This window comes from Kryptolebias marmoratus, linkage group LG15, assembly GCF_001649575.2.
Source record: "Kryptolebias marmoratus isolate JLee-2015 linkage group LG15, ASM164957v2, whole genome shotgun sequence".
Taxonomy (NCBI): domain Eukaryota; kingdom Metazoa; phylum Chordata; class Actinopteri; order Cyprinodontiformes; family Rivulidae; genus Kryptolebias; species Kryptolebias marmoratus.
This window is the reverse complement of record NC_051444.1, coordinates 18,866,214-18,880,437: the sequence shown is the minus strand read 5'-3', so window position 1 is coordinate 18,880,437 and position 14,224 is coordinate 18,866,214. Positions and strand designations below refer to the sequence as shown.

The following is a 14,224-nucleotide window of genomic DNA, read 5'->3' as shown; positions in this document are numbered from 1 at the left end:
ATTAAACGAAATAAACATTTGAAATATATGAGTTTGTATGTAATGTATGAATATAATATACAAGTTTCACTTTTTAAATGGAATTACTGAAATCAATCTACTTTTTCATGATATTCTAATTTTATGACCAGCACCTGTATATGCAACTTATCAGTCAGAAGTGAGCCTACACAAGAGTAGTTTAATTTATCAAACCCTCATTTTGAATTATTCTATCAAATAACAGAGGCGTCCCAAAGCTGCAATTCAATCACCAAAGTCTTTAAAACTGTAGTTTCGAATGTTTATAAGATTGTCAAGCTGTTTTATGGTCATGAAGCACTGAAGATGTTTCCAGAAAATGGTGCTCTGAAAAAAAAAATGTTTGTGAAGGTTTTTGCAGAGTCTGGAAAAAATATATATTCTACAAGAAATAAGAAAAAAATTGTAACAAAAAACCTGGAGAAATGGGTTTAACATCAGTTTTAAGGTGAACACAAACAATTAGATCCTAAAGTCCAGACACAAGTAGGTGTCGTGGACCGAGCTGAAAACAGGAGGAGTCACAGGAAATAATAGAAAAGTAAGTTTTTGGCTGAACTCAGTCAAAAATGTGAACTAACTAACTGGCTGCACAATCAAAACATAACTGACCTCCACAGAAATGACACACAAGGGTGTATATACTGGCTGATCAGACCATTACACACAACAGGGATGACTTAACACAATCAAATCACTAACTACAAACAAACATCACAGTACAGTCATGTTTGTTAATAAACTAAACACCAAAGAATGAAATCAAAAATGTTAAACTTTAAATTCAAATATTAAATTAATTACAAAAGCTTGTTTAAACAAAGCAAATTCAAGTCCCCCTCCCCAGCAGGAACTAGTGGCGTAGTCCAATTATCCCCTGTGTTTTTAGGTGTGCTAAGCCCTGGCCACCATCTTTAATCAGGCAACTCCCAGGAAAGAGAAACCAGTAAAACAAAACGAAGAATTAATCACAAGCAAAAACCAAAGACGAGCATGAGTTGAGAAAAATACACAAGTAACTAAATGTGCGTGCTTACAAATAGAACTAATGTGTTTAAACCAGCCAATAAACATTTTATTGCAAATTAAAGTTTCAATGTGTTTAAATGAATAAATGAAGATGCATGAGAGTTACCGACTTTAGTGGAGTGCGGTCGTGTGTTTGACCGTCACAGTCGGGCATTCCTATTGAACTGAAGGCTCAAAACCACAAGACTAATGTTTACAGCGTTTAGAGTTGAGCTGAAGCCTTTCTGGGATGGTGTTTCAGACACATTAAAAGGAAGAAAGAGTTTTGGGGGAGTGTAATTGGTTTTTTGTCTTTTTTTTTTTAATTGTTGGGAAATCACATCTATCATCAAACTGTGGAGGTTATGTCATGCTGTTAGGTGGCATTGCTTCCTCTGATATTGCAGGGTTGGAAACAGAGAAAACCAGAAGGGTACAAAGGCATTTCCAGTGACCCAGTGTTAAACAAGGTTTTTGATCACTGTCTTTTTGTGTGCTCAAAGAAACTGTTGCACAAAAAAAAAAACTGGTTGGTTGTCAGTTTTTTAAACATTTTTTAAATAAAATTCGGTGTAACAATTTTAACAACAGTAAACACAAAGTGTTTGGCTTTTCAAACTCTGAAATTTGAACATTTACCTGTGGATCCGCTGACTGAAGTTCATTATTAATCAGGGACACTAACAGCTCTGTTCTCTGTTGAGACTGGCTTGGGCTAAAATTCATGACTTCTAAATGTTCCTACGTTTCCGTCTGCATCCAGTTTGATCAAGGTACACAACTTTCTGTTCACATTGACATGATGGAACCAGAAAACACTGATTAGCTTGATAAATAAGACAAAGACGAGCACAAATGCATACCTAAAGTTTAAATAGCACAACGTACAAAAGGAAACTAAGCTAATAACAAACAACTACGTTTTATATTTCTGAGACAGCCATTCAGTTTCTAAGAAAAATCCATACTATGACTTTAGTAGGTGTTCAAACTCATTAAAGTTGTGCATAAAAATGCTGAGGTGTGTTTTGTTTCAGGTTTTCTTCCACATCCTTTATCCTTTTTTGCTCTACAAAAACAATTTTAGATTAAAAGCATTTGATTCATGAAATACTCAGCTGTGTGCACATTTTGTTTTTTGTTTTTTGTTAGAGCCCGAATGGCTAATTATCACATGTAGGTGGACTGGCAATAAAATAAACAGGGAACAAAAACAGCCGATAGTTTTACTCCTCATACAACCTTTCACTTGTGGAAAGTCCTTTGCAAAACACATCAGCTTTGACATCAACAAGAGGCTGCTGGTTGTTTTGCTTTTCTGTCTGTCTCCTCTTCCGCCCGCTTGTTGTCTAAGTGAAATTTATGATGAATGCAGTAGACGAGTGGTGCTTGCGGCTGTTTCAACTCTTTTCCTCTCCCATCCATCAGCTCGCTCTGTCTTTCCATTTCACTCTCCTACCCTTCTTCTTCTTAGTCACACCTCTCTCCTTCCTTCATGCATTCAGCCCACTAGTCTGCTCCTCAGTGTTTTGTTTTATCTCTCTCTTCTTGTCTTCTTTTTTTTTCACCTCATTTCCATTCCTCTCTCGCCCAACCACTGCGTGTCACAGCATAAAGGACCAAGTCTCGTTGCAGTGCGAGTGCATGTGGAACAGGCTCATGATTAGCTGATGTAAAGTGAGGGATAACTCGACAGGTCTCCTCATCCCCTGTCGTCGTTTCGTAATGAGAAGATGAGACAAGAGTTAAGCACCCACCCACACGGACGCATAAACATACAAACGTCACTCTCATTTAGGCTCAGGCAGATTCCAGCCAGCTAGGTCAGACCATTACCATATCATCATAAAACTAGAAAACTCGAGGCTCGTTGATTTGCATCATCAGCGTCTGTCTTCTTTCACCCTGACTGATGGACAGTTTGTGTGAAAAAATGATCCTGTTTGTTTTAACTTATTTTGTTTGCACATGTGTGTGTGTTTCCAGCCTTTTGGTGTGAATCAGCCTGGTCCTTACGTCATGTACACCACAGCGGACTCTAATGGCTACCTGAAAAATGCCTCAGGTAAGCACTTTCTGCTTTCAGTATCTTTCCATTAGCAGCTTTCAATGCAAACGCTAAACGGCCCTTCTCAATGGTTTGCATTTGCCAAAAAAATATTTAACTTTCTGAAAATGGTTCTGTCTGGGCTCTTTTTTTTCTATGTTCAGACAGGCTCATTGATGGCTTAACCTCCTAAATGAAAATTTATGTGCTCAGTGTGTCCAAAGAGCAGAGGTCTTGTTTGGAAGGATTCTGAGAAAATAACAAGCGAGAGGAAGTAGGACATATTGATTTTCATTTGTTGCTCTCTCCTTATATAAATGAGAAAAGGAGAATTAGAGGAGACAGCTTTTAAAAGGCAAAATTATGTGTTTTATAGGATCTGTGTGTTTACCCTTTTTACTGTGTCCTTTAAAAGTCTACATTTTAGTGCATTGCTTATATTACAGAGAATGCAAGACTAGTTTTCTTAGTTTTAGGGTGTTTCTTCTTTAAAACGACACACAACAAGCTGTAAGTGTTGTCATTTTATTAACTCGTGAGCTAGTCGGTCTGATATAACATGAGTTTTACATCAACATTTTCAAGCCACACGATCAAAACATTTTATAAAATGTTTAAAGCTAAAAGGAAAGATCAGTAATTTGCAATAAAAGTTTAAGGTTTTACCTTTATGACTTTTTTTCTAATTTCTCTAGAGGCTGAGAAATATAGGTCTTTCAGTTTAAGTTTTCCAGACAACTCTTCATTTTCGAAGACATTTTTTAATAAGTGTTGTAATTCATATTGGTTTATCGTCAGTCAAAAGCCTCACTACTATTTGTATTGATTAATATAACAGTCAGAGGCCCTTAAAGGATATGAAATTTCTGCCTCTCCAGGGGTTCACGAGTACTTCTTACCCGGCAACTTTAGATTAATAAGGATGGGAAAATGTATAGGCACAGTGAGACAGATGTTTGAAAAGATAAGACAAGACACCGGGGACAGCAGTGCAATTTTATATTAGCTACAGTTAACCTAGCTGTTACATTGTGGGAAGGACACAAAGCTGATGAGGACAAGATGCACTGACAGCCTGGGGTCAGGGTTATATATAGTCTCTGTGCAGCATAATCCCACTTTGTCAGATTTCATTGTTTCATTTGTCTCTTGGCACAGCTGGAGTGTATACATATTTAAAGAATGAGTAGAAGGATCTCAGTCCTGCATCATAATTATTTCACTCTCACTGGGAGAGCTATAATGGCCTGGCTACAACACAGAGCCGTGACAATGGCCGCCGACATGGTGATGAGGCACTGTTATGTCTGTACAAACGCAGAGTGGACTTCACTAGATGTCTTTTTTTAGTTGTTTTAAAGTGGACCCAAACCCGCAGTTTTGTTTCCTCTCCATGCACTTCACAGGTGCAACATATGACATATAACCGGGAGTGCTGAGAGCGAGAGTGGAGATGGATGAGGGGGTGTTGGAGGAGGGTGGGCTCTTACCACCAGCCCCCACGCCTACTGCAGAGAAAATGGAGAGTAATTCAGCATCCCACAGAGTGCGGAGGCTGTAGAAAGTCATATTTTTTAATAAAGTTAGCGGCTGTAGAAAGAGCTAACTTTGGTAAAGAATTATGTAGGGGATGGGTATACATTTTCAAGCTTTAAGCCCTGATCACAGTCCAAGATTTATAAAGCCGGCTGCAGGGATTAGCTGCCATTCTGTCACAAAAGCATTAGTGAGGTTGGTCAGCTCACAGTCAGCAGCCAATCCATCCCCAAGGTGTTGGATGAGATTCAGGTGAGCAGTTTGTATGCATGCCAGACAAGTCTTCTTTTATTTATTTTTTTCTTTCTTTTTTAGAGATACTGACATGTTGAAATAAGAAAGTAATGTTACAAATTTCAAAACCTGACTGTTACCTGTGGCATCATTATTTGCTGATTCTATTTAGATTTTCCTCAAAGTGACTGTAAGTGATACTTTCTAATAATACATCAAATAAAAGCATAGACTCACTTTAATCTATGCAGGAATTGTTAGAATTTGAGTTTTGGAATTATGTTTTGTCTTCATGTTTCAGTTATAGTTTATTGTTTGTGTTTTGTCTCTTCCCTGTGCCTCAGCCAACATTCACTTTTCCTCAGTCACTCTCTCTCTCTTCCCCATTCTCACCCATCTACACCTGCCTCTAGCTCCTTAATCATCTCACCTGTGCCCACTTCCACTAATCACCCTCTGCCTTTAAAAACCCGGTCACTTCTCTCACTAGCTGCTTGTTCATTGTCATTCTTTGCCTCCCTGATGTGCCATCCTTCCGTTTGCTCGTGCCTTCTCGTCTCCCAGTGGTTTCTCTTGTCACAGGTCTGTTCATGTTTTGTTTAGTTAATGTTTTTTGAATTTGGTTTAGATTTTGCTGCCACGTCAGCCTTTGTTTTGGGTTTGCCTCTTATTTCAAAATTTAGTTTTTTTACCAACATGAGTCTGCGCTCAGGGTTCGCCTCCTTCACCCCAGTTCTTGACAGGAATCATTTAATTAACAAACTCTCAGATAGAACCCTCATGCCATTAGAAAAGTAGCACATAATTACAGCAGTACAAAAGAACATCACAGCATCAACTTTAATGCAAAGGTTTTATGTCAATCAGTTGAGCTTGCGTAGCGAAACATCAGCAGAATAGTTGTCTTAAACACAATGGTTGAGAAGTTAAACACCCAAATTCCATTACACGTAAATTAAAAATCATTTCAAGGTTTGTATAATTTGGAGCTAAAGTGGAATCCTTAAACTTGATTCTATAAATGAAAGAGGAGAAAGTCCCTCTTTCACAAAAACTGGGAAATCTTTCACAGACTTGGAAAAAGTGAAGCAGATTTGGGCATGTTTGTGAGGTTGATTCATTCATCTATGGTAACTTTAAAGCCCGTATGGTTCAGTACTCCTCAGAAAGCCAAACGATGCACACAAAGAGCAAATGTAAATAATAAATGATGTATCGTAGTTTTTACTTTGATCCAGTTAGTAAATATAGTTGACTGTAAGGATCTGATGGTCTCGACATGTTCTCCAGGCAGCTGATTTCCGACTGTTCTCCTTATTCAGTATGTTTAAAGACAAACACATTAATTTGAAATATCCTCTCTTTAGTGCATTATTTTGCTCATTACTTCATTTTTTTCTGTTTTTTAAAAGGAGGGCAGAAAAAGGAGGAGATGGAGAGTAGCCAACGATTCTGCTGGCACAACTCCCTAGACCCCTATTTAACAGCGGGAGAGTGTTACCAGGAGGCTATATGTATGTGTGCGTCGGTGTGTATGCGTGTGGGCGGACAGGGGTAATTTAAAGTGCATTTATTCTGTTGCTTGTAGCTTAGAGAATAGCTAGCTAGAATGCCAGAAATGAGCAATGATATGGTGGTGCACACACGCACGCTCACACACACACACATAATGTCTGGATCTCTACAGACAGATGTTCTTCACTTACCCTTCACCCTTCCTGAAGGAACGGAGAGCACAAAGGAAACGAGAGATCATAAAATGAGTCAAAAAAAAGACCAGAACCTTGGGCACAATATATGGAGTACCCTTAGAAAAGGAGGGAAAGATGAGCAGCAATTGGGTATTGTTTTAAACTAAATTTGAAGTAGAAAGAGAGTTTTAATAAAGACATAAGCATTTAAACTAATATTAGTCTGGAAATATCCTGTACCTTAGAGGCACTCTCCTGACATAACTAGCATAAATTACTGTACCTGCACATGCCGGCGCGTTAGGGAGGAAGGCGTAGTAAAGTGATAGTCATTCTTGTACGTGTAGTAAAGGTCAACACAAAAGCTGTGTGGCTGTACTATACGTTGGTGATAATATATACGCTTTAAAGGAGGCATATTTTATTTTTAACAATCTGACAAAATTTCCTGTGGTCTCAAAGTCTGTGGCATACTTTAGTAAAATGTCACTTGACCTATGTACAGCAGCTGCCTTTTATTCCTGTTGAAAGGCATTCTGCAGAGCAAACTGTTTTAGGTGGTGGAGGTTGCTGTGGAGGGGGTTGGAAAAGTCAGTAGCTAGTCCATTTTTTTTTGTCTCTCGCCCCCTATACTTTGTGCATCATCTTCCCATGACAACTGCTGAGCTTGAAGATTGGAGAAAATGGTCTGCTGAGCAGGACCTTGCTGACACCACAGTCCAACCTTATCGGTTTTAACAGGAATCAAGAAGAAAAGGAGCTAATGAAACTTTTGATCATTAGGACTATGCAGCACTATGTTAAATTAGGATAAAACTTTCTGTTTAAGACAGAATTTCTTCTTGAGTTCACAATGGCACAGGCCCAGGTTAGTGAAACAGTCTCATGAAAAGTTGATCCTACACACCAGTAGCTGTTTGCTAGCACTTGCTGGACAGTACCCTCCTATATAACCACTTGGTTCTTTTCTTTTTGGTTGATCTAAAGCTACTACTGAAAAACATTTTCATTGCAGCGTTTAATTTGTCACCCCATCACGTCAACTGATACAAAATAATAAGGGTGCACCTCAGAGGCTCAAGGTTGCGTCGCAAGGGGCGTTGAAGACAAGGATTAACCTGACTTTGTACAGTTGTGTACTTTCTTCCTCTGCAAATCAAAACAGCTCACTGAATGAGATTCCTTCATACTTAGGCAGCCCCAAACAAAAAGCCAGGGTTGTGTTTGTTCTGAGTTTTTGAGTTTGTTGGGGCTTCAAACGCCTATGAAACAGAGAAAAGTTGCGTTTTTTTATCATATTTCCCCTTTAAGCTGACTCGTTCTTCAGCCCGTGTGTCTGTGTGTGTTTTGTGTGTTGCTGTATGAGTGTATACCCTGACATTTGTGCCCCCGTGACTTTGTGTGTATCTGAGTGTGGATGTGTGGATTGTACCTTGCCCCTTACTAAGCAGGTTGGATGGATGAGTATGGGCTGTGCTTCTGACAACACCACACCTCATTATCAACAAAACCCTGCTGAGACACAGAGAGGGGGGGCAGGAGACAGGCAGGTGGGACTGTGGAGATGAATAGTCAATGTTATTCATTAGGAGCCTTTATAATGCTCTCTGTTGTAATATAGACAGTGAATTATGCTGAGCAAAAAAGACCCTGCAGAGTCATTCCTTCAGGTTCCCACCGCACACATAGTCAACAATAAACAACTATCTGGTTAGGTTTAGGAAAAGACTGGTTGAGGTTTGGACAGACCCTGTCTCAGAGATGAACAAATCATCCTTTTTACAGTCCTGTCGTATTTGAATGGAAATCAGTTTTTTCCCAGTTCCCATAACCCTTTATTAGGTGATCTTAAAGATTTGACCATAGCTCCCACAAAGCTGGTAAATAAGAGCATGAATATGAGTGGCAACAGCTCGTGGCGGTTCGGTCTCCAGACAGTGTGAGTGTGTTTCTGGTGCCAAAGAGAGGGAAGGAAACAAGAGGAGAAGAGGGTAGAATGTTTAGGGAGACAGAAACAGAAAAAGGATTGTGTGAGAGAACAGAGGGAGTGTTCATAGAGAGGAAAATTGTAACAGCTAAAATCAATGTTGAGCTCTCTGCAGACTCTCCAATTAGTCTAATGAGTCCAGGGGATTAGTGGCCCACACACAGCACACACACTTATTGTACATACATGCATAACTTTTAATAAGCACTTTCATCTACCACGTCTCATCCACCAGCAAACCAATCTGAAGTAAGGTTAAAAGACATCCAAAGCAAATTTGAAGATCAATCAAAAAGTTATACGTACTTGTGTTGACATCTTCATTCATTTTAGGTTGTTTACTTTGTTTTCTGCTTCACGCAGCAACCCAAAAGCCAGCTTATTTCTGTCTTTGTCACATAGATCTATGACCACAGTACACCCTCGTTCTTATAGAAGTCATCAGGTCAACAGGGAGTTCTACCTTGTTCTCTGACCCTTTTATTCCTAACTTCATAGAAGATAATCTTGAAAGATACAGGGAGAATTCACAATTTGAAGGTAAGATGGAAGAGTAGGTGGATGAGAGAAATGGATTGGGTTGAAAGGAGAGAAAATGAGAGGGTGGAGAGGACAGAGCTGAAAGTGTAAAGTTGAATTGCAGGGGGAAAAGCATAAGAGTAAAAATGGAAAACTATGAGAGACAGGAGGAGAAGAGTGCAGGGAGATCAGAGAAAAGGAGAGGAAAAAGGAGAAAAATATTGGTGTGGAAGGGAAAAAAAAACAAGAGGAGAGGTAACCATCCACGTAGACACAGTGAATGACTATCGATCAGGCTTAGCAAGCTTTTTCTCTTCTGTTTTTCACTTTGCCTCCTTTCCTTTTAACTTCTCACCTTTCTAATCTCTTCCACAGCCAGTTTTAGACACACAAAAAACAAATGTTAAAGAGATTGTTTAACTTTTCATTTACCACTGTTATTTGTCTGACTAATAATCTGTCAGCCTTTATCATTGTCAGTGATAGAAGTGCTTCATTAATGACGCCCAGGAAGACGGAGTGAAACTAAAGATGTTCAAATCTAATTTTACCCGTCATATTCATCACACTGTGGCTGCCATCTTTTAGTGTGTTACTGTCTCAGTCAGGGCTTCTGCACAGATAGCATGTTTGTTAACTCTCCCAGCGTTTTGAATGCCTCAGCAATCGTTGAAAAGTTAGCTTTAATTTGTCCTACACAAACATTTGGGTTGATAAGCGAATGGTTAGTATTGATTCAAGTTCTTGTTTTAAATTAGCTGTCTCAAGAATTCCCTGATGGGGACCAAATACTGTATATAGTATACAGTATACGCTGTGAATCTGATTCTTTTAACCAAAGACTGCTGCTGGTATAAATTAGTGTTCAGAAAGCAAATTGTGTCTTCTAATTTTATTGTCACTCTGTTAAAAGTTTGGAATGCAAAGAGAAAGGAATGCATATTGCATATTCTTGGTCAAATCTCAAAAAGAGTGGCAACTTTCAAAAGTTAATCAGGTGTAGCTGTATCCCCAATGAAAGCTTCATTAAAAATGAAGGTTTCTGCAAGTTTCATTAAACATTGTCTTGTGATTCATGAGTTATTCTGCTAACAGACAAACATGGTTTACTCTAACAATTAACACCAAAGTTTTAAGCAAAGATCCCACACACTGAGTAGCACTCAAAGTATGTGATGTGGATGAATCTGAGCTACAGCCACACCAGATTTTAGTTGGAATATCTTAGAAAATATACCCTTTACAGGATTTTGGAGAATTATTTCAATGTTTTTTGTTGTTTTTCATACAGCTTAGAGCTGTTTGTAAGTTGATGGGAAACAATCATGACGCCCTTATCAATCCACTTATTTATAGATGGAGATTTTTTTTTTGTATTTGTTTCATTCAGATAGGAAGAAGTGATGCATAAATCTTAATATTGAGAAAAAAACTGTAACAATTATGTGTCAAGTTTCTCCTGCAGCTAGTCTTGAAGGCACAGTTATTATTCCACTCATGATGCAATAAGAACTCACTTTTGTTTTGTTTTTTTATTTTTACATAGCACTATTAACTCAATTTGACTGAGAGTTTTTATATAAACTCCTAAGAATAGAATTCCTTATGACATTATTTTTTCTGTGATATAGTTGTGTTTATCATGTGTGGCTCTTTGTTTTTATTTTTTTATTTTTTACACTTATTTTTTATATCGCTTCCAGACATTATGTGCGCCGCCAAATGATACTATAGAGACAGCAATTTAAATTCAAACGTGTTTCATCCCAGACCAATCTCCTATTTCTGTTTCACTTTCAGTAAGAGCAATCTAGGGTGATGACAGCTATCTGCAAGGATGTTCTTCCACACATGCACAGGCACTCTGTCATTCTGATCGTTGGGTGGTTGCAGGTGTTTATATACTCCAATGCTGCAGTGTTTAAGAGGCACTGCAAAGCAAGACCAAACAACTAGAAAGCCCTCGGAGTTCTTCGGTGAATCGCTCCACACAGGCATACGCATAGATACACAAAGGAGTGCGCGCACATTCTGCCTCACAATCAATTTCTACATCTTGGCATCATTGTGCGGGAACTGAAGGGAGCTCTTCTGGCGAGGTGCTCTGTGTGTGTTCATATGTACTTCTGTCCCTCATGACTTCTCCCTGTATCTCAGCAATTTGCTCCTTTTATTGCCATCAGGGGAGCAAATGGTTTCTATAGCGACAGGCGCAAGGAATTTCTGTTTTTTTGAGGGGTTTCTCTTTCATTTTCGAATTCCTCAGGAGTGTAAGGTGGGGTGGGGGGGAGGCTTTGTGAGCAACTAAATGTGTGTCTGCATTACAGTCTCGCCAAACATGTGACCAGATCACCTTCCTGGACAAATTTACCACGATTATGACCATATCCTACCTAATGAATAGCGGTTTTATGTTTATTTTCTGTGTATTGTAGATTGTTTTTGGTTTTCCTTTTGAATTAGTCATATTTTTTTATTGTCCTCTTATAGTGATACACACATGACACAGTTGCAGATTGACAGTGTCATAAAACCTCATCAGATAGAAACACGCACATTAACATGTTGTGGTTCCCTCAGAGACATCCACGTCCTCTCTCTGTCTGATTTCTTTTTTTCTCACTTTTTTTTTTTTTTAACATTTTGCTTTCTGGTGCCTACGAGGAGTAAACGTTTGTGTCAGTATCCTGAAGAGTTTCTGTCTCACTCTTTTTTTTATTCGGCACTCTGTTGCTGGGAGAAAAGTCAGAATGGCAAGGTGAAAACAAGCACTTGCTCTACAAAGCACTTAAATGCAATTAACATATTATAAATCACGATTTCATGGTGCAACATCTGAAGTCATTTCATGTGCATCTGCTGTGCTCTGCATTAATTTCAACCCCCAATGTCATCTCAGGTTCAGGAAAAAAAAGAAATTAAACATTAGTAGCTTTACTGATACTGTAAATCATCTGATTGACACATATCCAACCAACCAACGTTAGACAGAACTGATGTAACAACAACCATGACACAGAAATTTGGTTATTTAATCTAGAGCAAAGTTATATTCTTATCTGCACATATCTGTAGAGCCCAACGAGAGGACATTTTCTGCAAGTGTCTTACAGCTAATGTTATGTCTACAGTCATGGGAAACAGAAAGTCTTCCCTCTTTTAATTTAGGGCTTTACATATCTGGAGATAATAAAATGATCTGTTCTTTACCATTACTCAACTCTGACTTCAATTGTACAAAAACACACAACATATCCCACCATATCATTATTTATTAAACAAAGTCAAAATGGAAAAGCTGTGTGTAAAACTCTTGGTACAGCCAAATATTCAGAAGCTTGTAGAACCACCTGTAGCAGCAATAACTTAAAGTAGTCATTTTCTGTATGACTTTATCAGTCTCTCACATCGTTTTAGAAAGATTTTGTCTCATTGCCTCAGTTCAGTGAGGTTTGCAGACATTCATTTCTGCACAGCTCTCTTAAGGTCCTGCTACAGCATTTTAATCAGGTTAAGGTCTGGACTTTGCCTGGGTCACTGCAACACTATGCTTTTTTTTTTTTCATTTTTGCTTTTTTTGCTTTTATCAGCTATTCTGTTGCAGATTTGCTGCTGTGTTTATGATCATTGTTCTGTTTCATGACCCAGACTGGGTCTAGATTTAGCTGCCAGACAAATGACCTCACATTTGGCACTAGAATAGTTTGGTATACAGATGAGTTTACGGTCGACTCAATGGCAGGTCTACAGGTCCTGTGGCTGCAAAACAAACTCAAACCCTCACCCCTCTCCCACCGTGCTGACAGTTGGTTTGAGGTGTTGGTGCTGACATGCAGGGTTTGGTTTTCTCCAAACATGTTGATATGAATTATAGCTATACATCTCTACTTTGGTCTCATTTGTCCAAAGAACATTTTTTCCAGAAGTCTTGTGTTCATTCAGATGCAGCTTTGCATATCTAAGTTTTGTTGCCATATTGATTTCAGAAATAAGAGGCTTTCTCCTGGCAACCCTTCCAAATAAGACATACTCTTCAGCATCTTTCTCATTGTTGCTGTGATGAACTTTAACATTTAACCTGCTAACTGAGGCCTTATAGAGTCTGAGCTGAAGCTTTTAGGATTTTTTACAGTTTCTCTGAACCCTTCCCACTCTGACCTTGGGGTGAATTAGCTGGAACGTCGGCTCCTGGGAAGATTGGCAACTTTCTGAAATTCTTTCTTAAACTTTCTTTACACAGACTTGGCCTCACACGTGACACTCATGTTGGATGTACATAATAACATTAATAATTTGGTTTAAAAGATTATAAATCAACCCACACAAAGAAAACTTCTAAGAGGTTAAGAGGCTGTAAATGTTTGTTCTTTGTTGTCTCTATGGTTTAAATTAGAAGGGCAAATAGTGAGGAGGATATTCTTTGAATGAACTGAGTTTTATCAAGGCTTCTTTATCTCTTGTCAAAAATTGTTCTGCTTCAAGGTTTGTGTAGATGCTCAAAATGACTTGTTGAATACAATACACATCATTCTGCCCACATAAGTGTTCGTTTTGACAGTGTTCCGAACACACACAACAACTCTGGCTGCTTTGAATATGCTTTGTCTTCTGAGAGGTGAAGGCTGTCAATCATGTGTGCATGGTGGGATTTCCTGCCAAGGCCTCCACTGGCTCTGCTTTGGGGATGTCAGGCACACAAACACAATCTTCCTGGCGTACAAACGGAAACACACAAAGCATAGTCTCTCCGACACTCTGCTCTCCGAGTAATACCCTTTGCCAACCCTTCCATGTTGTGAAATGGCTGCGTTTCAAACAGTGGCCATGTTTGTTGGCCAGCGAACTCAAACACACACTCACTCAGCAATAAGCAGACACTAAGCCAGGCTCCCTGCCTGCAACGTAACCCTGCTTGATCCTCCCTCCGACACACACAGAGACACACACTCATCCACTCCACCCTGCTGAGTGGCCGACTGCAAGCTATCCACCTCTTGCCACCTGACATGGAGAAGCAGTCTGTCAAAAACCTCTAACCAAGCTTTGCTTAAAGATTCAATCCTCCACAAATCCTGAGCTGTCCTTCAGCTGCTTTATCTTCTCACCTTTTGCCCAACTTGGAAGTTTCTTCTCATGATCCTCTGTCATTGTTCACAGAGTATAGCTATTATATTATTGATG

At 39.0% G+C, this 14,224-nt stretch overlaps 1 protein-coding gene across 1 annotated transcript in view; it reads left to right on the top strand.

Annotated features, from left to right (window-relative positions):
* itfg1 (integrin alpha FG-GAP repeat containing 1) overlaps positions 1-14,224 on the top strand; it is a 130,166-nt gene that overhangs the window by 96,213 nt on the left and 19,729 nt on the right. Inside the window, exon 14 of the mRNA XM_017425854.3 lies at positions 3,016-3,094. Coding sequence (XP_017281343.1) covers positions 3,016-3,094 — 79 coding nt within the window. The remainder of the gene's footprint in view (positions 1-3,015; positions 3,095-14,224) is intronic.